General features: G+C 26.7%; 1 protein-coding gene across 2 annotated transcripts in view; it reads left to right on the forward strand.

Moving 5' to 3' along the window:
• The window catches only part of LOC100206587 (protein arginine N-methyltransferase 9), a 28,648-nt gene extending 5,912 nt beyond the window's left edge, over positions 1-22,736 (forward strand). The window contains exons 6-13 of one of the 2 annotated variants that reach the window (XM_065814765.1): positions 822-1,011; positions 1,132-1,410; positions 1,600-1,713; positions 3,534-3,642; positions 4,323-4,476; positions 13,144-13,251; positions 14,445-14,582; positions 22,406-22,736. In XM_065814765.1, coding sequence (XP_065670837.1) covers positions 822-1,011; positions 1,132-1,410; positions 1,600-1,713; positions 3,534-3,642; positions 4,323-4,476; positions 13,144-13,251; positions 14,445-14,582; positions 22,406-22,531 — 1,218 coding nt within the window. In that variant the 3' untranslated portion in view covers positions 22,532-22,736. The remainder of the gene's footprint in view (positions 1-821; positions 1,012-1,131; positions 1,411-1,599; positions 1,714-3,533; positions 3,643-4,322; positions 4,477-13,143; positions 13,252-14,444; positions 14,583-22,405) is intronic. The other variant, XM_065814766.1, reaches the window with a different exon arrangement.
• The last annotated feature ends 2,347 nt before the right edge of the window (positions 22,737-25,083 follow it).

Consider the following 25,083-nt stretch of genomic DNA (forward strand, 5'->3'; position numbering starts at 1 on the left):
ATTATATTTTTGAAAATGTGTTTCAATGTTTAAAATTTTGTGTTGTTGTTTAATAATTTTTATTTTGAACTATGATAACTTAATAATTTTTAATAAAAATTTATAAACATTTAAGTTGTACAGTTTGTTAATTAATAAGTGATATTAAAATTAAGACCTAAAAAGTCACGTTGCCTCTTACTCATAGAGTATACTGGACCCACCTGGTACTAGACATATATAACGGCTCTATGTAAAATGTAAGTTATATTAATAATCAAATTGTTTTAAAAAGATGTTGCTATATATTGATTCAAAATAGGTTGGCTGTCAAAAAGATCTTTTATATGTAGGATTATGAAATTATGTGTCTTTAAAAAAGAAAAATTTCTAAATATAAGAGATGTTTCCCACATGATTCAACACTTTTAAAAATGAGATTTTTCTCATGGAATAATATAAAGTATTTAATGGCTTAACATATTTTTTCATCGTGTCAACATATTTAATAACATCAGTATTAATATTTATTTTACAATTTTTTTTTAATTTGGTAATTTTAAAACCAACAATTGGGATTAAAACCACTGAGACCACATTAAAAACATTATCAGAATTAAAATGTAACATCACCATTAAAAGATAACATTATCTTTAAAAGGTAACATCACCATTAAAAAGTAACATCATCATTAAAATGTAACATTACCATTAATAGGTAACATCACCATTAAAAGGTAACATCACCACAGGTGATGTTACTTTTTAATGTTGATGTATCCTTTGAAAATGTTAAAGATAACATTGGCATTATCAAATTTTCTGATTGTTTATTTTTCCAGGAACTCAATAATTTGGAAAGTAATTTACTGCTTAATGTCGATGTGTTGGAAAATGGAATTTTTGATGCAGTTATGGTTTATTTCACTCTGAATTTGGATGAAACAATTAGTATTTCTACCAAGCCTGACCAAGAAAGTTGTTGGGAACAAGCAGTGTATACAAACCATAATTCTCCTCCAGTAAAACTTGGTATTTTTAAATATATAGTGTTTTGCTACTTTATTGTCGATAGTGTAAGGGTTGCCAATTATATTTAATATGTTTATTTCAAGGTTCAGTAACTTCATGTAACTTAAATTTCATTACAAGGTACTGCAGTTTCACTTAGCATAAATATAATGGAGGAATGTATTTTTATTCAATTTAAAAATGAGGAAATGGACATTGATATTGGTAAGCACACACAAATAAATGAAGTAATGGTTTTGGATATTGATAGGCGATTGGTTGCAAGACATAACGATTGTGAATATTTTGAAAGATATGAGCAATGCATATCTAGAAAGTTACATCATTCAAAAGAAGCTCTCAATATTTGCTTTATATGTGCTGATGTTTCTGTAATACCACTTCTAGCCTCTCACGGAGGTTTCTTTTATTATTTTATCCGCAAATGTTTAATTATGGTATTTTTTGTTATACAAATTGTATATCTTGAATTAATTTTATTATTCAAATCCTGAATAATAAAAGTAATTCAAATAAGAAGTTTCAACTAAAAAGTTCTTCAGGTGGAATTGTTATTTATTTTCAAAATAAATTTTTTCAATTTTTCAGGTGATAACTTCTTCACGTTTATTGAACCTTCAAATGCTTTATTAAAGCTGTTGTTACATGTAGATTCTTCATTAAATAAAAAAATTCAAGTTCTGACACGCCCAATGCTTTATAGTATGTGATAAGTTTTATTTTTATACAGTAATTTTTTTTGTTTTACTGGAGGCAAATGTTGCAGTTTAAAAAACTTTATTTTAAATAATGATGGAACATTACTTATAATAGGTAAGCTTTTTAAGATTTGTGTTTGGAGAAACATCTCAACTGTATTTTTATTGAAAGTGTTTTTTTTTGGTTGGGTTTTTATCAAAACAATGGTTTAGTTTAGTTAACCGTTCAGCCTTTGTGGAAAGTAACATGCTATATAGCTTGCAAAAAATGATTTGAACAATAAGTAAAAGTCATTTTTTACTTTTTTTAAAGTTTATTCATGTTTAAAAGTGTTTTTTTTTTATTTTTGCCTCACTCTTTGATAGTTCATATATTTTTCTTAAGCCTGTAAAACTAAAAATGAAAAAGATTGGTTGAAATACAATTACAGAATTGCTGTAATAATGTAGTTAAAGACCCAAAATCTAAATACCGCAAAAATAAAATAGACAAAAATAACCTTAAACCTGATAAATTCTGGAAATACATTAAGGAATTATATCCAGCAAAAAGCAATATCAATCTAATGTTGTTTCCAAATAAAAATAAAAGTTTATACAACTTTTTTAACTATTACTCAACAGTCATTAAAGAAACTAAACAAAAAGTTTTTTCGTTAATTTAACTTGGAAACCTACTCGTGATCTTCAATCAATTTCCTACGTTTCATGCATCTTTGTAGAACGCTTTTTAAAATTACTTAAAAAGAATATAGCGATGGCAACTGACGGTCTTCCTTCTTGTTTACTTAAAGACTCTACAACAGCAGAAAAATGATATTATATGCAGATGACGCCATCATATACAATAGTCATAAACATCTCAATACTGTTCAAGAGTGTCATCAAAATTAAGCAGTATAGCAAAGCACTTTAATAATGAACGAATAATTAATTTGAATGTGGAAAAAATGCAAGAAATGCTAAAAAAATGCAAAAAAATGTAACAAGAATGTACTTTGTTTAAGTTATGAACAAGAAATAAAGAACTTTGTGAAATCATATAAATACCTAAGATGTAAATTTGATCCAACGCTTTCTTTAAAAAATCATTTTAAGGATAGAAAAGTGTGCGGTCGTTTAAAGCTGCTGAGCAAATTAAAGACAAATTATTGTTCCAATATAAACATACAATTCCAACATCAATCTTAATTTTACAGCAACACACAAAACCAAACTAAGTTCGTTTGACAGAAGTGCAAAAGATATAGTTGGTAGCCATCACAATCACAAGGAAATTAAGAAAATCATCAAAAGAGATTCATGCTTATTTGTAAAATAGTGTTTAAATAATGAACTTTATGAAAGTTTTACTAATCACTTCAAAATCATTAAATATAAGAAATGTACCAGACAAGGAATATTGTTGAGACTTTCAAAAATATCAAAATGACAAAAAACTCTTTTTACTTTACAGGAGCAAAACTTTTTATTAAGTTCGGACATTAGAAAAACAGCAGAACTATCATTCTTTAAAAAACAACCACTTTATTTTAAAGCAGCATTAATGTACACTTAAATAGTTAATGTACACTTAAATAATTAATGTATGCTTAAATAATTATAAAACTTTTTATACTTTTTGTTATTTTCGGATAATTAAAATTTCTGTTTTAAGTTTTAGTTTTTAAACAGGACACATGTTGATAACAGTTTTTATAACTGAAAGTGTATATCTTGTATAAATATCATTTTAATAAATAAATAATAAATTCTCTTACTTATTCTGTTATATACTATTCTTTATATTTGTTCTTGTGTCATTAAAATATTGTCATTTTGCAGGACTCCATGAAGTTATAGGACTCAAGAAGTTTGATCTTGTTGTTTCTGAACCAATCGACTGCAATGGTTTGATAAAGGATAATTTTATTGAAGATATGGTTAATATTAAGTATGCATTAATGAGATGATTACAGGGTGTATGATGATTACAGGGTGTGTCTTTATTGAAGACATTTTTGATATTAAGTATGTATTAATGAAATTATTTTAGGGTGTGTTTTTACTGGAAACATTTTTTTATATAAAGAATTTTTTCTACAAAAATGTAAATATATAATGGTAAAAATGTGCAGAACAAAATTAGGATTAATCTTATTAAAATAGGGATTATTATAAGTTAATAAGTTAATATGTAACTCCATCTCCAGGTGTGTAATCTCTCCACACTCCATCTCCAGATGTGTAATCTCTCCACACATGCTTAAAATGTGTAGTCCAAGAGACAAAATCAAGTCTTTTTTCAATTTTTTACAAATCTTTGTTATCACAACCATAAAACAGAATTTTCATCCTTAAAAAAAAAATTTTGTTTTAAGAAAAGAATTTTCATCCTTTTTTTTTGCTTTAAAAAAAGACACACCCTTGAATAATTTTTTTTGAAAGTTTATAATTAATTTTGCAAATAATTTGTTTTAAAATTTTTCATTAGAAAGATATTTATTAAATAATAATTTTTTCTTTTATACTGTATCGTTATAAAAAAATTCTTTTTTTATACTTTTATTACATTGCTGTTTTTTAACTTTTTTTTATCTTTATAAAACTGATTTTTTTTTTAATTTAATTTAGGTTAGTGTGCTCAAATGAAACTGAGTTTATTCCTTCTAAACTAGACTGCATTGGTTTGTGTATTTCATCAGGTAAATTGGTTAAAAAGAACCAGGTTGCAGATGATGAAGCTACATTAGGTTTAAAGATTGCTGAGCACATGAATAAGTTTAAGGTGAAAATTTTAGGTTCATTTAGTTTTAATATTCCCAAATCATACTTGTATACTTGTATTCCCAAATCATACTTGTATCAATCTTACTTGTATCAATCATACTTTTATCAATCATACTTGTATCAATCATACTTGTATCAATCATACTTGTATCAATCATACTTGTATCAATTAAACTTGTATCAATTATACTTGTATAAGAATCCTATTTTAATTGTTAGCTGCACCTATGCAGTGAATCCAGTGAACTGCTGAATGCAGTGAACTGCTGGATCCAGTTAAGGTTTTACCAAAAATTGACTTATTATATTGTTACAAATAAATTTTTGGTAATATTGCAAATAATGTTTTTTTAGTAAAATTACTATTATGTAATCTGTTTTACTAGTTTTTTTTAAAAAAGTCATTTTTTAGGCATTAAAAAGAATCTTTAATACTGTTAAGAAAAAAATTGTATCAAGTTGTTTACATAGTTATCTTTACACTCGGTTATTAATTGATTTCTGTTTACAAAATTTTATTTGTTGCAAAATTATTATTATTATCAAGATTTAAAGTTACTTTTAAAAAAATTTGATGATTGCATCAATTGTTTATTAAGGTTATCTTAACTTTACTCTAAACATTAGTGATGTTATCAATTTTATGTATATCATATATTGTAACCAATATATGATATATTGTATATCATATATGGTTACCAATGTATGATATACATAGAAATTACTATTAAGACGTTATAAAGGAGAAATAAGAATTATATTAAAGAGTAGTTAAAAAAAAATATTTTTAGATTTTCTAGATTATTTCAACTGTTAATTATTTCTAATGGTAATCTAATCTACATTACATCTCAAATGGTAATAGCTATCCTACATTAGGCTGAGAAACTGATTATAAATAATGCTCAAAAATGTCTTGAAATTTTATGAATTGATTGAATTAAATATTTTTTCAAAATGTTATAATTTTTGGAAACACTACAACCCAATGGAAAAACAGTTACTTGCAAAATATCTAAAATTACTAGTCAATTCTCAAGTTCAACTGCTGGACTGTGGTATAACTGAAGAAATTAAAATTTATTATCAGAAAGGAGCACACAAAGGTATTTTTCAAAGATAGTTAATTGAAGAATTTACTATCGAACTTACAGCACTAAATGAAGGTTATGTGGTGTGAAATGGATGGAAGTTTTATGCTATTGTTAACATCTTTATTAATTGATCCACTATGTTTAAAAAAATAAATGTTACAAACTATTACAAGCTAGCAATTCAGTTATTTAAAAATTTGCAGAAGGCACGAGTAGTCACTTGAAAACACTATTAACTTATTAGTAACAACTGGAAAACACTTTTCAGTTACATTGGGTACGTATACTTCAGTGAGAAATTGAAAGTACACAAGTAATAATATTTATCATTTAACACTGGAATCATTGCCAGACTGAGACAGTTATGTAAAAAGCCTACACAACATATCTAACACAACAAACATGAATAAATGATTGACAAGGATAAAGTCAGCAATAATAAATTTGAATCTGACTCTTGACTTTTTTAGGTGCAACCATGGATAAAAACAATTTTATTCCAAAAGTGAAAGTGTATTTGCAATCTGTCATTAAAGTTATTTTAAAATTATGTTACTTATGTCTTTATTATTTTTGTTTGTCATTCAAGTTATTTTTACAAGATGGTCAATAACAGTTAACCGTTGCCAGTTATTCTTGATGGATTATTCTTTTTTTTAATTAATGAAAAAAAAAAAAAGATATTGCTAAATGTGTTAATTGTTCCAACAATGAGCTCTCAGGAGCCAGGAACTCAACTATTTTTTGCTGCATTTGAGGGTTAGATTTCATTTCTTACTTTTTTAATTTCAAAAAGTAATCTAGTTATTATTTAATGTGTTATACAAATTTTATAATACAATATACAATTGCAGGCTAATCTTAAAGTAGCCCAGTACAGCAGTTGACCTCAAATATTTCTTCAGTTTACATAAAATAATAAATACTAATAATAAAAATAATAAATGTATTTTAGCGTATTTTATTCCTATGCGATTGAGTAATGTATTATGTTCAATGCATAACATTATAAATCAATGATCAAGGTTAGAGTTAAAGTTAATGTGTAGGTTTAGAATCAGGGTTAGAACTAGATTAGAGTATAATAATCAACCCCAACCCTGATCATTGAATAATAATTATAAAATAAATTATTCAATTGTATAGGAATAAAGTACACTAAAATACGATTTTAAGTAACTTAGATTAGGAAATTGTGGTGAAAGTTATTAAGAATATTATTTGCATATTTAAATTAAACACAAATCACTGGTCAACAAATATAAATCATACAAAAAAAAAGTCTGTCATTAATAAACCAAAACAAAAAAAGGCAGTCTTAGTGAATATGAAGGTAAAAATGCAATTCAAACTAAGCTGTTTGTCACATCAAATCAGTCTAATCAAAGTAAAATTGACAGTTTGATTGTAGGCTACATTATCGATTCTATTTTTTCATTAAGCACAGTTGAAAAACGAGCATTTGTAGCACTTGTAGGAGGTTAGCTCTAGGAGCTAAAATAATGTCAAAAAAAAAAATCTGACAGAATCAATGTGAAGTATGATAGAATGATATCACAACTTCATGACTTCATGAGCTTAATGCAACAGATGTCAAATGCACAACAGCTGATATTTGAACAGTCAATAATAAAAGTTTTATTAGAATGACATTTTGCTGGCCAGATCAGAAGAGAAAGTCTACTAGTCTTACATGTTGTCAATTCACACACTTATGATAGAATAGCTGAAGTAGTATGTGATGTACACAACTTTCATGACCTTGAGTTTGGCAAAATTATCATTACAGTCACTGACAATGCAATAACTTTGTCAAGGTATTTTCTGAGTATATGTTAGTTAAAGATGACACAGAGATAACAAAGGAAGAACCTGAAAGGCAATCAGAAACAGAAAAACTTGCGGGTGGAATTAATAACTCCAACAACAAACAGAAAGACAATCAAAAAATGGTTATAGAAGAAGTTGGTTAGATAATAAATAGTACAGATATTGCAAGTTTACTATTGCAACTACCACTTCATACTAGTATTTTTACTGATGTATACTTCATACCAGATGTATCTACCACTTCATACCAGATGTATCTGTATACCATGTACCTGCCGTAGTGATGCTGATAAAGTAGCTGACATATGTGTTAATAAAAAGCTTCTGGTTATGGTGCAATTAATATGGAATGCTAAATATGATTGTGAATGATTGTCTGATATCATGTTATTGTGAATGATTGTCTGATGTCATGTTATTGTGAAAGATTGTCTGATGTCATGTTATTGTGAATGATTGTCTGATGTCATGTTATTGTGAATGATTGTCTGATGTCATGTTATTGTGAATGATTGTCTGATGTCATGTTATTGTGAATGATTGTCTGATGTCATGTTATTGTGAATGATTGTCTGATGTCATGTTTTTGTGAACGATTGTCTGATGTCATGTTTTTGTGAACGATTGTCTGATGTCATGTTATTGTGAACGATTGTCTGATGTCATGTTTTTGTGAACGATTGTCTGATGTCATGTTATTGTGAACGATTGTCTGATGTCATGTTATTGTGAACGATTGTCTGATGTCATGTTATTGTGAACGATTGTCTGATGTCATGTTATTGTGAATGATTGTCTGATGTCATGTTATTGTGAATGATTGTCTGATGTCATGTTATTGTGAATGATTGTCTGATGTCATGTTATTGTGAATGATTGTCTGATGTCATGTTATTGTGAATGATTGTCTGATGTCATGTTATTGTGAATGATTGTCTGATGTCATGTTATTGTGAATGATTGTCTGATGTCATGTTATTGTGAATGATTGTCTGATGTCATGTTATTGTGAATGATTGTCTGATGTCATGTTATTGTGAATGATTGTCTGATGTCATGTTATTGTGAATGATTGTCTGATGTCATGTTATTGTGAATGATTGTCTGATGTCATGTTATTGTGAATGATTGTCTGATGTCATGTTATTGTGAAAGATTGTCTGATGTCATGTTATTGTGAATGATTGTCTGATGTCATGTTATTGTGAACGATTGTCTGATGTCATGTTATTGTGAACGATTGTCTGATGTCATGTTATTGTGAATGATTGTCTGATGTCATGTTTTTGTGAACGATTGTCTGATGTCATGTTATTGTGAATGATTGTCTGATGTCATGTTATTGTGAATGATTGTCTGATGTCATGTTATTGTGAATGATTGTCTGATGTCATGTTATTGTGAATGATTGTCTGATGTCATGTTATTGAATTTTGAACTGTTTAATAATAATAGTTAATTTCTACCATTTCAGGTCTGTTTGTACTTGTCGGATTGTTCCATGATAAATTATCTCAACAACAATGCTTACCACATAATCAAAAAAGTTTTCATTTGATAAAATACAGCAATTCCTTTATCAGCAGCTGTGGATCCCTTTTTTAGTATTGCAGGCTTGATAGAGACATCTAGAAGAAACAGGCTTAATAGAGACATCTAGAAGAAACAGGCTTAATAGAGACATCTAGAAGAAACAGGCTTAATAGAGACATCTAGAAGAAACAGGCTTTCAGATATTCTTGAAAAAATAACATTAATAAAACTAAACCAAGACTCACAATGAATTTTCATACTGTTTTTATACATTCTTTTATAATTTGTTAGCTAATATTGTGATTTTGAAACCATGATTTCATGATATAAAATCTTTTTTTTTTTATGAATTTGATTTAAAATCATTAAAAAAATGATTTTACCCAACACTGATTATATCTTATCCTGAGCCTCTCAAATTTGCAGTTGAAGCTCTTTATTCTCTTGAGCCAATCAAATTAGTAGCTGAAGCTCTTTATTCTCTTAAGCAAATCAAATAAGAAACAGAAGCTCTTTATTATCTTGAGCCAATCAAATTAGCGGCTGAAACACTTTGCCAAAAAAATGCAACTCTTCATACTGCTGAAGGAATTTCTTGTAAACTAAAACAAAGCTGTTCAACTCTTTGAATTTAAATGTTCATTTGACTTGGAACATTTTACTGAGTGGCACTAAAAATATTGGCACGCATCCACTTTTTTAAAAGACAAACCCAGAGAAGCAGTTTAAAATTCATCTCTTGAATTCTTTTGCAATTGCATTAATATTCAAGTCTGAACAACCTTTTTATGTAGCTAGATTGTTTGTGCTAAAAATTGTGTCTCAAAATGTTGAATTATTTAGGAAATCTTAGGATTTTCATATTGTGTTTCAAAGTGTAAGCTAAAAACAAAACTAAAAATAAAAAAATAACAATAGTTGTATCACAATTTTTTTGTAAAAATCTTTTTTGAAATGTTTTATTTTTTTAACTATATTCACCTCCCAAAAGTAGTCACCTACCTTTTTTTTTATTTGTTGTTACACCCCTCATTCTTTTTTTTTTTACATGTCATGTTATTGTGAATGATTGTCTGATGTCATGTTATTGTGAAAGATTGTCTGATGTCATGTTATTGTGAATGATTATCTGATGTCATGTTATTGTGAATGATTGTCTGATGTCATGTTATTGTGAATGATTGTCTGATGTCATGTTATTGAATTTTGAACTGTTTAATAATAATAGTTAATTTCTACCATTTCAGGTCTGTTTGTACTTGTCGGATTGTTCCATGATAAATTATCTCAACAACAATGCTTACCACATAATCAAAAAAGTTTTCATTTGATAAAATACAGCAATTCCTTTATCAGCAGCTGTGGATCCCTTTTTTAGTATTGCAGGCTTGATAGAGACATCTAGAAGAAACAGGCTTAATAGAGACATCTAGAAGAAACAGGCTTAATAGAGACATCTAGAAGAAACAGGCTTAATAGAGACATCTAGAAGAAACAGGCTTTCAGATATTCTTGAAAAAATAACATTAATAAAACTAAACCAAGACTCACAATGAATTTTCATACTGTTTTTATACATTCTTTTATAATTTGTTAGCTAATATTGTGATTTTGAAACCATGATTTCATGATATAAAATCTTTTTTTTTTTATGAATTTGATTTAAAATCATTAAAAAAATGATTTTACCCAACACTGATTATATCTTATCCTGAGCCTCTCAAATTTGCAGTTGAAGCTCTTTATTCTCTTGAGCCAATCAAATTAGTAGCTGAAGCTCTTTATTCTCTTAAGCAAATCAAATAAGAAACAGAAGCTCTTTATTATCTTGAGCCAATCAAATTAGCGGCTGAAACACTTTGCCAAAAAAATGCAACTCTTCATACTGCTGAAGGAATTTCTTGTAAACTAAAACAAAGCTGTTCAACTCTTTGAATTTAAATGTTCATTTGACTTGGAACATTTTACTGAGTGGCACTAAAAATATTGGCACGCATCCACTTTTTTAAAAGACAAACCCAGAGAAGCAGTTTAAAATTCATCTCTTGAATTCTTTTGCAATTGCATTAATATTCAAGTCTGAACAACCTTTTTATGTAGCTAGATTGTTTGTGCTAAAAATTGTGTCTCAAAATGTTGAATTATTTAGGAAATCTTAGGATTTTCATATTGTGTTTCAAAGTGTAAGCTAAAAACAAAACTAAAAATAAAAAAATAACAATAGTTGTATCACAATTTTTTTGTAAAAATCTTTTTTGAAATGTTTTATTTTTTTAACTATATTCACCTCCCAAAAGTAGTCACCTACCTTTTTTTTTATTTGTTGTTACACCCCTCATTCTTTTTTTTTTTACACCCCTCATTTATTTTTTCAACTATATTCACCTCCCAAAAGTAGTCACCTACCTTTTTTTTTATTTGTTGTTACACCCCTCATTCTTTTTTTTTTTACACCCCTCATTCAGTTCTGTAGCTTTTTTTTATTTGTTGTTACACCCCTCATTCAGTTATGTAACTTTTTTTTACTTGTTGTTACACCCCTCATTCAGTTCTGTAACTTTTTTTTATTTGTTGTTACACCCCTCATTCAGTTCTGTCTCTTTTTTTTATTTATTGTTACACCTATCATTCAGTTCTGTAACTTTGAAACACAGAATTTGAAGAACAAGGTAGCTGCATGAAAAAAGTTAAGGTGGCACTACCAGGTTTGAACTTCAGGCTTACAAAGCAAACATTTTACTCATTACAAAATAAACCTTTAATAAACTCATAAAAATTTTAAAAATTTTACAGAAACCTAACAGATAATAATTTTTTTTTAACATTTTTGTTGAAGACTAAATATAATTATATTCAAAAGTTTTATTATATTTTCTTCTTGTTGACCTCTTTTTTTTTATGCTAATTTTTCTTTCGTAAATTATCTGGTATTAATTTTATAGTCGAGAAAAAAATAAATCTTTATTTTTAATATTTATACAAGAGTTAAATTTGCAAAAAAAATTTTTACTAATTATGCATGATTAGTTAATATCTTTCTTAGTTAATCAACTTTAGTTAACTATGTCCATGTGTCACTCCTTTTTGCTTTTGTAAATTTAAAATAAAGTATATGAGAGGTAAATATTGATGTCACATGGATATAATAGACAGTTTTTAACTAAGCAAAAAACTGACCATGTATTTAAATAAGTAATAATCAACTGATCCAGTATTATTCTATGCAAATTTTTATTAGATTAAATTTTAATTTACATTATTTTTATGTTTATGTAAGAAAGTTTTTACAGTTACTAAGTTATAGTCAAAACACTGATCTTAATAATTTTTTTGCTTGACTTTTCTATTTGTTAAATTTACTGCAACATATTTTGCTTGCATTTTCCTTTATATTGTTTTATCAAGTTATTTATAATTAAATGACAACAAATTAACTTATTAGTTTTAATTATAAATTGAAAATTCCTGGATATTATTTTTAAAAGAAAATCACAGAAATTTTTTTTTAATTGAAACATTTTTATACTTTCAATAAATGTTCAATAAGTTCCAATATGGTGTCAAATCTTCCAGGAAGTGTTCCACCAATATGGTGTATCTTCCAGAAAGTTTTCCAGTATTATGGTGCTAAATCTTCCAGGAAGTGTTCTACCAATACGGTGTCAAATCTTCCAGGAAGTGTTCCACCAATATGATGTATCTTCCGGAAAGTAATCTGCTGTAATCCAATATGCTGTAATCTTCTGGAAAGTGTTTCAGGAATTTCAAAAATGTTATTAAATGTTAATGTCAAAAAGTACTAAATTATTTAATATTTCAATATTATCTTGAAAATTATATTATATTTATTTTTTTATATTATATTTATTTATGTATGTTTTTTCATATCCAGAGATATATGTTGATAAAAATGTGTTAAGAATTTTAGTATAAAAAGAAGTTTTTTATTTATCACAGGATTAAATGATCATCATTTCTAATTTATTAGTTGTTTTTTGTTTTTTTTTTGTTTTGTTTTTCACTTTTTTTTAAAAAAGTGACAAAAAATAGTAGAAAAAAATTTCTGCACTTCTTCGATTTGAAAATTTTATAACAACATGAAAACAATAAGCTGCCCTACTTCAAAACTAAAAAACCTTAAGTCATAAAGTATTGCTAAAATACTTGGTCAAACTCTCAAAATTTTAAAATGTTTTGACAATTTCCAGGTATCAACACATCCTGACATTGAAGGTGTAACTTTAGAGTATCAGTTGTTATCAACTTCTTTTTTATGTTTTCAATTAGATCTTTCTGCTGGGATTAATAACAAAAAGGTTTATTATACATATTTTATTTTTTATTTAAATGTTGTGTGTGTGTGTCTATATATATATATGTGTGTGTGTGTGTGTATGTATGTATGTATGTATGTATGTATGTATGTATGTATATATATATATATTTATATATATATATATATATATATATATATATATATATATATATATATATATATATATATATATATATATATATATATATATATAAGTATATTTATTTATATATATATATGTGTGTGTGTGTGTATGTATATGTATATATATATATATATATATATATATATATATATATATATATATACATATATATATATATATATATATATATATATATATTTATTTATATATATATGTGTGTGTGTGTGTGTATGTATATATATATATATATATATATATATATATATATATATATATATATATATATATATATATATATATGTATATATTTATATATATGTATATATATATATATATATGTATATATATATACATATATATATATATATATATATATATATATATATATATATATATATATATATATATATATACATACATTCATGCAGGGTGCGGAAAAAGTTAATTTAAAAAAATTATCTGTATGGTGTTTTCTTTCAATATTATAGTGTGTTTTTAGTATTCTTTTGTATTCCTTCGTATTCTTTTAGTATTTTTTTAAGTATTATTTTGTTTTAAATTAAAGTGTAATTTGTTTCTCGTCTTGAACAGGAACTTTTGCTGTTTTTGCTGTTTTTATTTTTGTACGGAAACTTTTTCCACACCCTGTATATATATATATATATATATATATATATATATATATATATATATATATATATATATATATATATATATATGTATATATATATATATATATATATATATATATATATATATATATATATATATATATATATATATGTATATATATATATATATATATATGTATATGTATATATATATGTATATATATATATATGAACATGTATGTATGTATACATAATTATATGTATATATATATATGTGTATATATATGTATATACATGTATGTATGTATACATACATATATATATATATATATATATATATATATATATATATATATATATATATATATATATATATATATGTATTTTAATACTATAGAAAGGAATTATGTTTTTAAATAAATTTGTTTTGCCATAAAGGAGTTGGATTTGTTTATGTCTTCGGAGAACCATATTGAGATTAAGATAGAAAATGATGGAAGTTTAACAGGTGTTCTGTTTTGGTTTAATATGTCATTTGGTGATCAATTAAAACTTTCATCTGCACCGTCTATAAAGGTATGATGCTTTATAAAATTATCGCTACAGAAAGAAACAATAGCAATGGAAGGTCTTAAAATTTTTAATTTTTAATATATTCTTTTATAATATGTTAAAAATTAAATTTCAAATTTTGTGTAATGCTAATTTTAAAAATAGCTATATTGGCTATATTGCTAAAAATAAACACTTTCAGAATACGACATTTTTGGATTATGCTCACTAACATATATAATAACAGTGCAACACAATATTTGAATAATTAAATGAAAACAAATAAATGCAATTTACAAAATGAAATTTTTCTTTTACAATCAGTTTTTAAAATATATGTTTTTTGCATTACATTTCAGAGCGACATTTTGTTGAACATAATGGTTTTGAAATATTTAGTTTTTTCTGTAGAATAAAACTTCTCACTTAAAAGAAATTAAAAAAGATAATTCTCTCAATTTAAAACATGCTTCTACATTTTTAAGCTTTGTTTATAAATTTACAAATGTTACAGGCCAACAAAAAAAAATTTCTGGTGCATAGCAAATAGGTTTAAAAAACATTTCTCGTTTTGATTTTAAATATGCAACTCATGTCAACTCAAAGTAATTTGTTTTTATTGCTAACGAATATTATTTTTAAAATCTCTATAAAAATGTGCTTTTAAGACCCAGGTTAACATGCTTTAGAATATTTTTGGGACAATATTTTAACACCAAATGCAAAAGATTTGAACCCAAGTATTAAAGATATTTGACTTAAACTTGACTTGACAGTAAAAATTAAGTTAAATATTTGAAATCAAAACGAGGCTATGTATGCAAATTTAGTAGAAACCGTAATAGATTTTTGTGCTAAACAATGGAGAGCACTAAAATAGCAATGGGGTTTATGGGGTTTTTGTATGTTTCAAAATAAACAGGGCAAGTTCTTAATATTTAGTTTATATCTAATTCACTTCCAACAAGGCTGCAAGAAACGACTATTAAGTTGGGAGTTTCTAAAAAACTAAGTGTAGTGTTAAATAGTGTTTAAAGAACAAGTGTAGTGTTAAATAGTGTTTAAAGAACAAGTGTAGTGTTAAATAGTGTTTAAAGAACAAGTGTAGTGTTGAATAGTGTTTAAAGAACAAGTGTAGTGTTAAATAGTGTTTAAAGAACAAGTGTAGTGTTAAATAGTGTTTAAAGAACAAGTGTAGTGTTAAATAGTGTTTAAAGAACAAGTGTAGTGTTAAATAGTGTTTAAAGAACAAGTGTAGTGTTAAATAGTGTTAAAGAACAAGTGTAGTGTTAAATAGTGTTTAAAGAACAAGTGTAGTGTTAAATAGTGTTTAAAGAACAAGTGTAGTGTTAAATAGTGTTAAAGAACAAGTGTAGTGTTAAATAGTGTTTAAAGAACAAGTGTAGTGTTAAATAGTGTTTAAAGAACAAGTGTAGTGTTAAATAGTGTTTAAAGAACAAGTGTAGTGTTAAATAGTGTTTAAAGAACAAGTGTAGTGTTAAATAGTGTTAAAGAACAAGTGTAGTGTTAAATAGTGTTAAAGAACAAGTGTAGTGTTAAATAGTGTTTAAAGAACAAGTGTAGTGTTAAATAGTGTTAAAGAACAAGTGTAGTGTTAAATAGTGTTTAAAGAACAAGTGTAGTGTTAAATAGTGTTTAAAGAACAAGTGTAGTGTTAAATAGTGTTAAAGAACAAGTGTAGTGTTAAATAGTGTTTAAAGAACAAGTGTAGTGTTAAATAGTGTTTAAAGAACAAGTGTAGTGTTAAATAGTGTTTAAAGAACAAGTGTAGTGTTAAAGAACAAGTGTAGTGTTAAATAGTGTTTAAAGAACAAGTGTAGTGTTAAATAGTGTTTAAAGAACAAGTGTAGTGTTAAATAGTGTTTAAAGAACAAGTGTAGTGTTTAATAATGTTTAAAGAACAAGTGTAGTGTTAAATAGTGTTTAAAGAACAAGTGTAGTGTTAAATAGTGTTTAAAGAACAAGTGTAGTGTTAAATAGTGTTAAAGAACAAGTGTAGTGTTAAATAGTGTTTAAAGAACAAGTGTAGTGTTAAATAGTGTTAAAGAACAAGTGTAGTGTTAAATAGTGTTTAAAGAACAAGTGTAGTGTTAAATAGTGTTTAAAGAACAAGTGTAGTGTTAAATAGTGTTTAAAGAACAAGTGTAGTGTTAAATAGTGTTTAAAGAACAAGTGTAGTGTTAAATAGTGTTAAAGAACAAGTGTAGTGTTAAATAGTGTTAAAGAACAAGTGTAGTGTTAAATAGTGTTTAAAGAACAAGTGTAGTGTTAAATAGTGTTTAAAGAACAAGTGTAGTGTTAAATAGTGTTTAAAGAACAAGTGTAGTGTTAAATAGTGTTTAAAGAACAAGTGTAGTGTTAAATAGTGTTTAAAGAACAAGTGTAGTGTTAAATAGTGTTAAAGAACAAGTGTAGTGTTAAATAGTGTTTAAAGAACAAGTGTAGTGTTAAATAGTGTTAAAGAACAAGTGTAGTGTTAAATAGTGTTTAAAGAACAAGTGTAGTGTTAAATAGTGTTAAAGAACAAGTGTAGTGTTAAATAGTGTTTAAAGAACAAGTGTAGTGTTAAATAGTGTTTAAAGAACAAGTGTAGTGTTAAATAGTGTTAAAGAACAAGTGTAGTGTTAAATAGTGTTTAAAGAACAAGTGTAGTGTTAAATAGTGTTTAAAGAACAAGTGTAGTGTTAAATAGTGTTTAAAGAACAAGTGTAGTGTTAAATAGTGTTAAAGAACAAGTGTAGTGTTAAATAGTGTTAAAGAACAAGTGTAGTGTTAAATAGTGTTTAAAGAACAAGTGTAGTGTTAAATAGTGTTAAAGAACAAGTGTAGTGTTAAATAGTGTTAAAGAACAAGTGTAGTGTTAAATAGTGTTTAAAGAACAAGTGTAGTGTTAAATAGTGTTTAAAGAACAAGTGTAGTGTTAAATAGTGTTTAAAGAACAAGTGTAGTGTTAAATAGTGTTTAAAGAACAAGTGTAGTGTTAAATAGTGTTTAAAGAACAAGTGTAGTGTTAAATAGTGTTAAAGAACAAGTGTAGTGTTAAATAGTGTTTAAAGAACAAGTGTAGTGTTAAATAGTGTTTAAAGAACAAGTGTAGTGTTAAATAGTGTTTAAAGAACAAGTGTAGTGTTAAATAGTGTTTAAAGAACAAGTGTAGTGTTAAATAGTGTTAAAGAACAAGTGTAGTGTTAAATAGTGTTAAAGAACAAGAAGTTTTAAGGCATTGAAAAGCTAGAAAAAAAATTAGATGAATAAAAGTTTTTAGAGCATGATGGGGCAGATATAGTAAAAAGACTTTGATAAATAACGAGTAAAGCAAAAATGAGTTGATGGAACTAGACATGTTTGAGCAGCAAGCAGGATAGTATTTGTAGAAAAGTTAAAGAGATGCAACTTTACGACGATGGAACTTCATGTACGATGCGTTTTTGAACCTTGTCTAGAAGAAAAAGAGTAACATTAGACAAATATGAGATTAGTTGAGGTAGAAAATGGTATCTGAAGTAAGAAAATGGCAAGCACGATATAGAGAAGCAACCTTAGCAGATGCTAACTTTGCAATGGATTATTTTTATTAGTGATAGTTAGACTTGCAAGCTATTGGTAAATAGAACAAATGGCTGGCTCACAAGTTCAAGTGACTGGATAGCCAGCTAGCCACTAAAAAAAAACACAAAACTAGCTGCGGCTGGCTTATAAAGAATGAGGCTGGCTAGCCGGCTAAAAGTCAAAATATCCTCTCTTGTTTTTAGTTATTACTAAATTTATAACACACCCCTAAATTATTTCACAGCAAATTAATGTTTTCGTGTATAAAAATAATCATATTCATATTAGTTTGATCCAGTAAACTTCTGCGAGAACTAACAATCAATCCAGCAGTTGAAAACATGGATTCTACTGCTACACTACTTGATGGAATACATAAATATTCATTCGCCAAACGTGCCAGATAGGGAAATTTTTCATGGTTATTTTTCCAAAACACCACAGGATCTTTTTCTTCTTCTTCTTCTGTTGGCAGACAACTAACATAATTATTTACTTCCCTTGCTAGTGTTTGATGTTTACTTTGATCATGATTTGGTACCGTAGTTTTTATTTCTAGAAGCAGTAATTTCTTCGCAGTTGGATGATTTTCTAAAACATAATGATTTTAATTGAACATCATAATGGTTTTAATTGAACAACATAAACATTTAATTGAACAATATTTTTGGTCAATTGAATGTTTGTTTAATATTTGATTAATTAAAATTAGTTTTATTATTCAACCTTTTTATTTTATTTATATGATAACTTTTATTTATTTAGCTTACCATCTTATTTTATATTATTTAGCTTACCATCTTTTAGTAGTTTATTGTCATTTTTATCAACTGCATTGTTAATTGCTGAATTTGAATTTGAACTTTCTGTAAAACTTGATAAAGTCTCTAAGAGTATATCAGTTGCATCATTATTTGGAAAGATGGATTTAACAGCTGGATCTAACAAACATAATAATTTAGCTGTTTTTGACAGTTTCAGACGCTGTTCTAATTTTGAGCTACAAGCTAATTTAAGCTTTTTTATCACAGGTAAATCGTTAGAAGATACCTGGAGGAGTGATGCAACTTTATGCTTGACCAATGGCAAAATAGAGAGAGAGTTACCCCCACTCACAACTTCTGTCAAATTTTGAAATGGTTTAAGGAACTTTACAAGTTCACTTAATAATTTTAGATCAAATTCATCTAGACACGATTCTCTTTTTCCAATTTTTTTTAAAAGTTTTTTTACACCACTATATAATTGTTCAATAGACTCTGTCATAAAAAGTGCACTGTTCCATCGACTACATACTTGGAGTTTTAAACTTTTATGTTGTTTAGATTTGTATTTTGAGTTCTCTTCAAATAGATTATCATTTTTTTCATGTTCATCTTCACTATCTACAATACCCGGATTATCATTTGGGTTTAATTGATTTTCATTCAATATTAGTTTAATTGGGAATTGCTCATTAAGATTAACAAGTTCTTTTACTTCAGCAATTTTTCGTAATTTATTATAAACATCCACATCATCATTTGTACACAAAAATTCGTTAATTAGAACAGTAGATTTGAAGCTCAAACATGTAACAATATTTCGACATTTCTTGAGCAATTTTAAGACTTCGGAACATTTGTTAAGATTATCAGAAACCAGAAGTAAATTTAGCACATGACCTAAGCAATGTTGTGACTCTTCACAACCCAGTAGACTAGAAGTCTTCATCATATTTGCAGCACCATCGTGAACATTATGCAAATGTAACTCTCCATACTGCTTGCTAAACATATCTTTAATAACATTCTTCATAAAATCTGCAGTATTTCCTGCTGTGTGGTTTTCCAGTGGTGTACAAGCTAAAGTAAAAATTTTTCTATCCCATTCACTGTTTTCTATTCCATTCATTCATTTTTTAAGATGTTGTTATTTTTTTCTTCAGTAGATACTTTATCAGTAATAATTTTGTGTGCTAAAAACAAATGATTTTTCATGTTTCCACTTGATGTAGAACGTTTTACTGAATGAATTTTCGACAAATGGGCAGGCTTTTTATTATCTAATTTGGCTTTTTCAATTTCCAAACATGGTTTGCAATAGTAATTGCTTTCATCAAGATTTTGACCATTTTCAGCTACTAATTTCCATAATAATTCCAAAGAAGTGAAGCACATTTTTTTTTAAAGGTGCTGCACAATCTTATCTTCAAATATTTTATTGATGAGTTTTCATTTGGTTCGCGACAAGATAATGATGTATTATTTATTGATCTTTTCATATTAAATCTCTAATTACCAAATAGTAAATGTACCAGGAAGAAAAGGAAATTTCTTTTATATGCAGTTTGCTCCTAATGCGACGGTAAATAAGAAATATTTGTTATCAAATTATAAACCGAGTCAAACCATGGAAGTAAAAATTATTATATTGCCATGGTCAAACGAAAAATAAGCGTAAAAATGAAGTAAGCACAACAAAACTCATAAAAATTCGAGAAAAAAAAAAAGATTGAGCGTAACATTATAGTTTTAATAAAACAAAAACTGACCATTTCAGCTGTATTTTAGCGACGGCTGCATTTTGAATAAAATAACGGCTATTAGTGGCTATTAATAAAAAACTGGCGGCAGCGGATGAATAGAGGCGGCGGCTACCAAGTCTAGTGATAGTGTTTTCGATTACGTTTAAAATACGTTAGCAGTACAGATAAACATTTTAATTTACCAATTGTTTTTACTAATTTGCTAATATATTATTAATGAAGTTGTACTCTAAAAAATATTTTATTAATAATTTTTTTAGGAAAAAAATATTATTCTTATATTAATGTTAAAATAGTCGATATTTTATTTATATATAAAAAAAAGATGTTTATCTTATTGAGGCGATCATAAACTTAATAGCATTAACTTTCAAGATTGTTATGTCAATAAGAAAGTTGATGTTTTTTGTATAAATAGAATTATAAAATACAAAATTATATTTGTTTCGTTATTTTTTTTTTTAATTATATTTGTTTCGTTATTTATATTAAAAAAAGTTTTTTATGTTTTTATTTTTAGGCTTTTTTTTAGGTTTAGAATTAATTATATTATTAATATTTTATTTCAGCTTTTTTCATTTATCGCTTGGGCTTGTTTTCAAATGTTTGATTTATTTCAGCTTTTTTCATTTATCGCTTGGGCTTGTTTTCAAATGTTTGATTTATTTCAGCTTTTTTCATTTATCGCTTGGGCTTGTTTTCAAATGTTTGATTTATTTCAGCTTTTTTCATTTATCGCTTGGGCTTGTTTTCAAATGTTTGATTTATTTCAGCTTTTTTCATTTATCGCTTGGGCTTGTTTTCAAATGTTTGATTTATTTCAGCTTTTTTCATTTATCGCTTGGGCTTGTTTTCAAATGTTTGATTTATTTCAGCTTTTTTCATTTATCGCTTGGGCTTGTTTTCAAATGTTTGATTTATTTCAGCTTTTTTCATTTATCGCTTGGGCTTGTTTTCAAATGTTTGATTTATTTCAGCTTTTTTCATTTATCGCTTGGGCTTGTTTTCAAATGTTTGATTTATTTCAGCTTTTTTCATTTATCGCTTGGGCTTGTTTTCAAATGTTTGATTTATTTCAGCTTTTTTCATTTATCGCTTGGGCTTGTTTTCAAATGTTTGATTTATTTCAGCTTTTTTCATTTATCGCTTGGGCTTGTTTTCAAATGTTTGATTTATTTCAGCTTTTTTCATTTATCGCTTGGGCTTGTTTTCAAATGTTTGATTTATTTCAGCTTTTTTCATTTATCGCTTGGGCTTGTTTTCAAATGTTTGATTTATTTCAGCTTTTTTTATTTATCGCTTGGGCTTGTTTTCAAATGTTTGATTTATTTCAGCTTTTTTCATTTATCGCTTGGGCTTGTTTTCAAATGTTTGATTTATTTCAGCTTTTTTCATTTATCGCTTGGGCTTGTTTTCAAATGTTTGATTTATTTCAGCTTTTTTCATTTATCGCTCGGGCTTGTTTTCAAATGTTTGATTTATTTCAGCTTTTTTCATTTATCGCTTGGGCTTGTTTTCAAATGTTTGATTTTAGTCTTTTAGTTTTATGATAAGTTTTTATTGCTGTTGTCTTTGTTTTGTTTTTTTAACTTTGTTTTTTTTTATTTAACTTTGTTTTTTTATTTAACTTTGTTTTTTTATTTAACTTTGTTTTTTTATTTAACTTTGTTTTTAAGTTTATATTTTGCTTTTTTAGTTGATGTTTTTTTGATGTTTGATGTTTTTTTGATGTTTGATGTTGATTGTTTAGACGCATTTTCATCAAACCTGTTTTATTCTGCCTAGCAATCCATGTGTCTCGAGCAAAGATACAATTTCTTTATTGGTTTCTAGATACAAGAATTTTATTGATGTCCGATATGTTTCCAAAGTTTAATAAGACTTGCATTGTTTGTAGAAATTATTTCATTGCAAAATCTTGAATTAATTGCATTTTTAAAAAAATGATTTTTCTCGAACACTTATTATATAAAATGATTATAAAAGAGATAGAAAAAGCGGAAAAAACGATTTATGTTATAAATTTAGTATTATTTAATTAGTATTTTTTTTATTATTGTTGATAAAAAATTAAATGTCAACTGTTGTTTTGAACCAATCTATATACAGGGTGCCTGTTAGATCAGAGAAAATAAGGAAAAGTCAGGGAATTCAGATAACTTCAAAAATATCAGGGAAGAATTATTGATACAACACAGAGATGTGTTGAATTTTGGAAAAATCAGTGGAAATGTTTCAATGTTACATAACTTTCATCAAACTTATGTAATTGTAAACATAAAAATTTATTTAGCCGATTTATAAACATGGTAGGGGAGACCGGGGCTAGTTGGCCGCAGGGGTAAGTTGACGAACTGCGTTTATCTTTAGAGCCTTTCATCAGAAAGTGACAAAAATTACTCAGAAACTTCCTTATTGACCATTTCATCATTCACTGTAGTATTGTTAGGATTCGCGCATGCGCATGGGAGATATTGAGATTTATGCGTTTTTTGGACAAAAACGTAACTTTTAGAACATCGCTTCCTTTTTACTTTACAAAGAAAATATTCTGTCGTATGAAAAAAAAATTATTGTAAAAGTTCCAGTCACAATTGTTTTACTCTATCCAGTCAGACTTTTTTTTCAAAGCTGCCGTTTTTCAGGATCTATAGACTGTTTATTAAAAAAAAAGCTTTCGGGGTAAGTTGACAAATTTTTCACGGGGTAAGTTGGCTCATAGCATTTACTATGGAAAAAAATATTTTTTTTTATAAAATTATTTTTTTTATTTTTAACAATATTGAAAATATTTATTCTTACAAAAAAATTTTGTTTAGTTTTTTTTTCCACAGATAAAAGGTGGGTTACTGTTTGCCTTTTATACGGACTAATATTTGGTACCAGCTAAAAGTAATATTAAATTTTGGGATAAAATTGTTGCAAAAATTAATTTAAAAAAAATTTCTATTAATTTTGCACGTAATAGTGCATTAATAATCATTTTTATAGTTTGCGCCAACTTACCCCGTGGTGGGGTAAGTTGGCGCAAATTTTTTTTTTTTTTTGAGGGTCCGGAAAGGCCCGAAGAATTTTTTTTTGTAAATGAATGCAAATTTTATAAGATACCCTAATCCATACTCTTTAAGACTACACTTTAATATTTTTAAAAAAATGTACTGTTAGGGCTACAGAGCTCATAGAGTAAAAACCGAGCCAACTAGCCCCGGTCTCCCCTACTTTTGGCATTTATTAATGTATTTTATACAATTGAAGACCATTTTTTGAAAAGAATATAAGGCTATTTTTTTCTGGAGTTGAGTTTTGGTAATTTTAAATTAAATTAGGGAAAACATGTAGTGAATCAGAAAAATCCATCAGAAAATAATTGCAGACACCTTGTGTATATATATATATATATATATATATATATATATATATATATATATATATATATATATATAAATATACATATATATATATAAATAGGTTGCAAAAAAACTAACTTCGCTTGTTTGGAGCCAATCTATATATCAGCAAAAAGATATTTTAAAACTTTACCAAAGAATCCAATCCAATATTAAATTATTTTCATTGATTTCTATAAAATTTTTAAGTTGACAATAGATTGATTTTTTTAATTTAAAAAATAAGTCATTTTAAAACGAAATTTTGATTGCTGGAGAATTTTTGACTTGCTATTAACTGTTAAATAAATATCGCGTTTTTTACGGGAAAATGCCGGTAGCTGCGGTGCCCAAACCTCCCGTTTTTTTATGGAAAACCTGTATGTATGTAGACCTCCCTTTTTTTACGGAAAAACCTGCATGTAAACGAAAGTTTCTGTAAATAAACGTCTCCGTTAAAATACATTGGATTTTTTCCGTTAAGAAACGGGAGGTTTGGTTTTCGCAGCTGTCAAATACATTCCGTAAATGAATTTCCCGTTCGTATAAAAGTTTATTTCTAGCGAATATTTTAGATACAAAATAGATTGTTTGTCACCGAAAATAATATCTAAAAAAGAATTTTCTTTGATTTACATAAAGAATATCAAATTTTCCGTAAATTACATTTCATTTTAACGGCAAATACATGAGTAAATAATAAATTAGTAGAAGTGGGACACGTACATTTTTTTTAGGGTAATTGTAATATCTCTTTTATTTGATGTAAAGGGTGGTGCAGAGGAAACGCATGTTTTTCAATATTAAATTACTGGAACACGATGGGTTGAAAATAATAAAAGCAAGTATTAAATGCTTTTTTAATGCAGTTTTTGAAATTACATACCATATTTAGGTTCGGAAAATAATTTCTTCTAAATGACTAGATACAAATTTGGATCCTCTTCTGAAAATTACGGACGGCTCTCTCCAATATTTCATTCGGCACGGCTTCAATTTCCTGACGAGTGGAATTCTTAAAGTCATTGAGTGTGCGAGGCTT

This window comes from Hydra vulgaris, chromosome 12 (assembly GCF_038396675.1).
Source record: "Hydra vulgaris chromosome 12, alternate assembly HydraT2T_AEP".
Lineage (NCBI taxonomy): Eukaryota > Metazoa > Cnidaria > Hydrozoa > Anthoathecata > Hydridae > Hydra > Hydra vulgaris.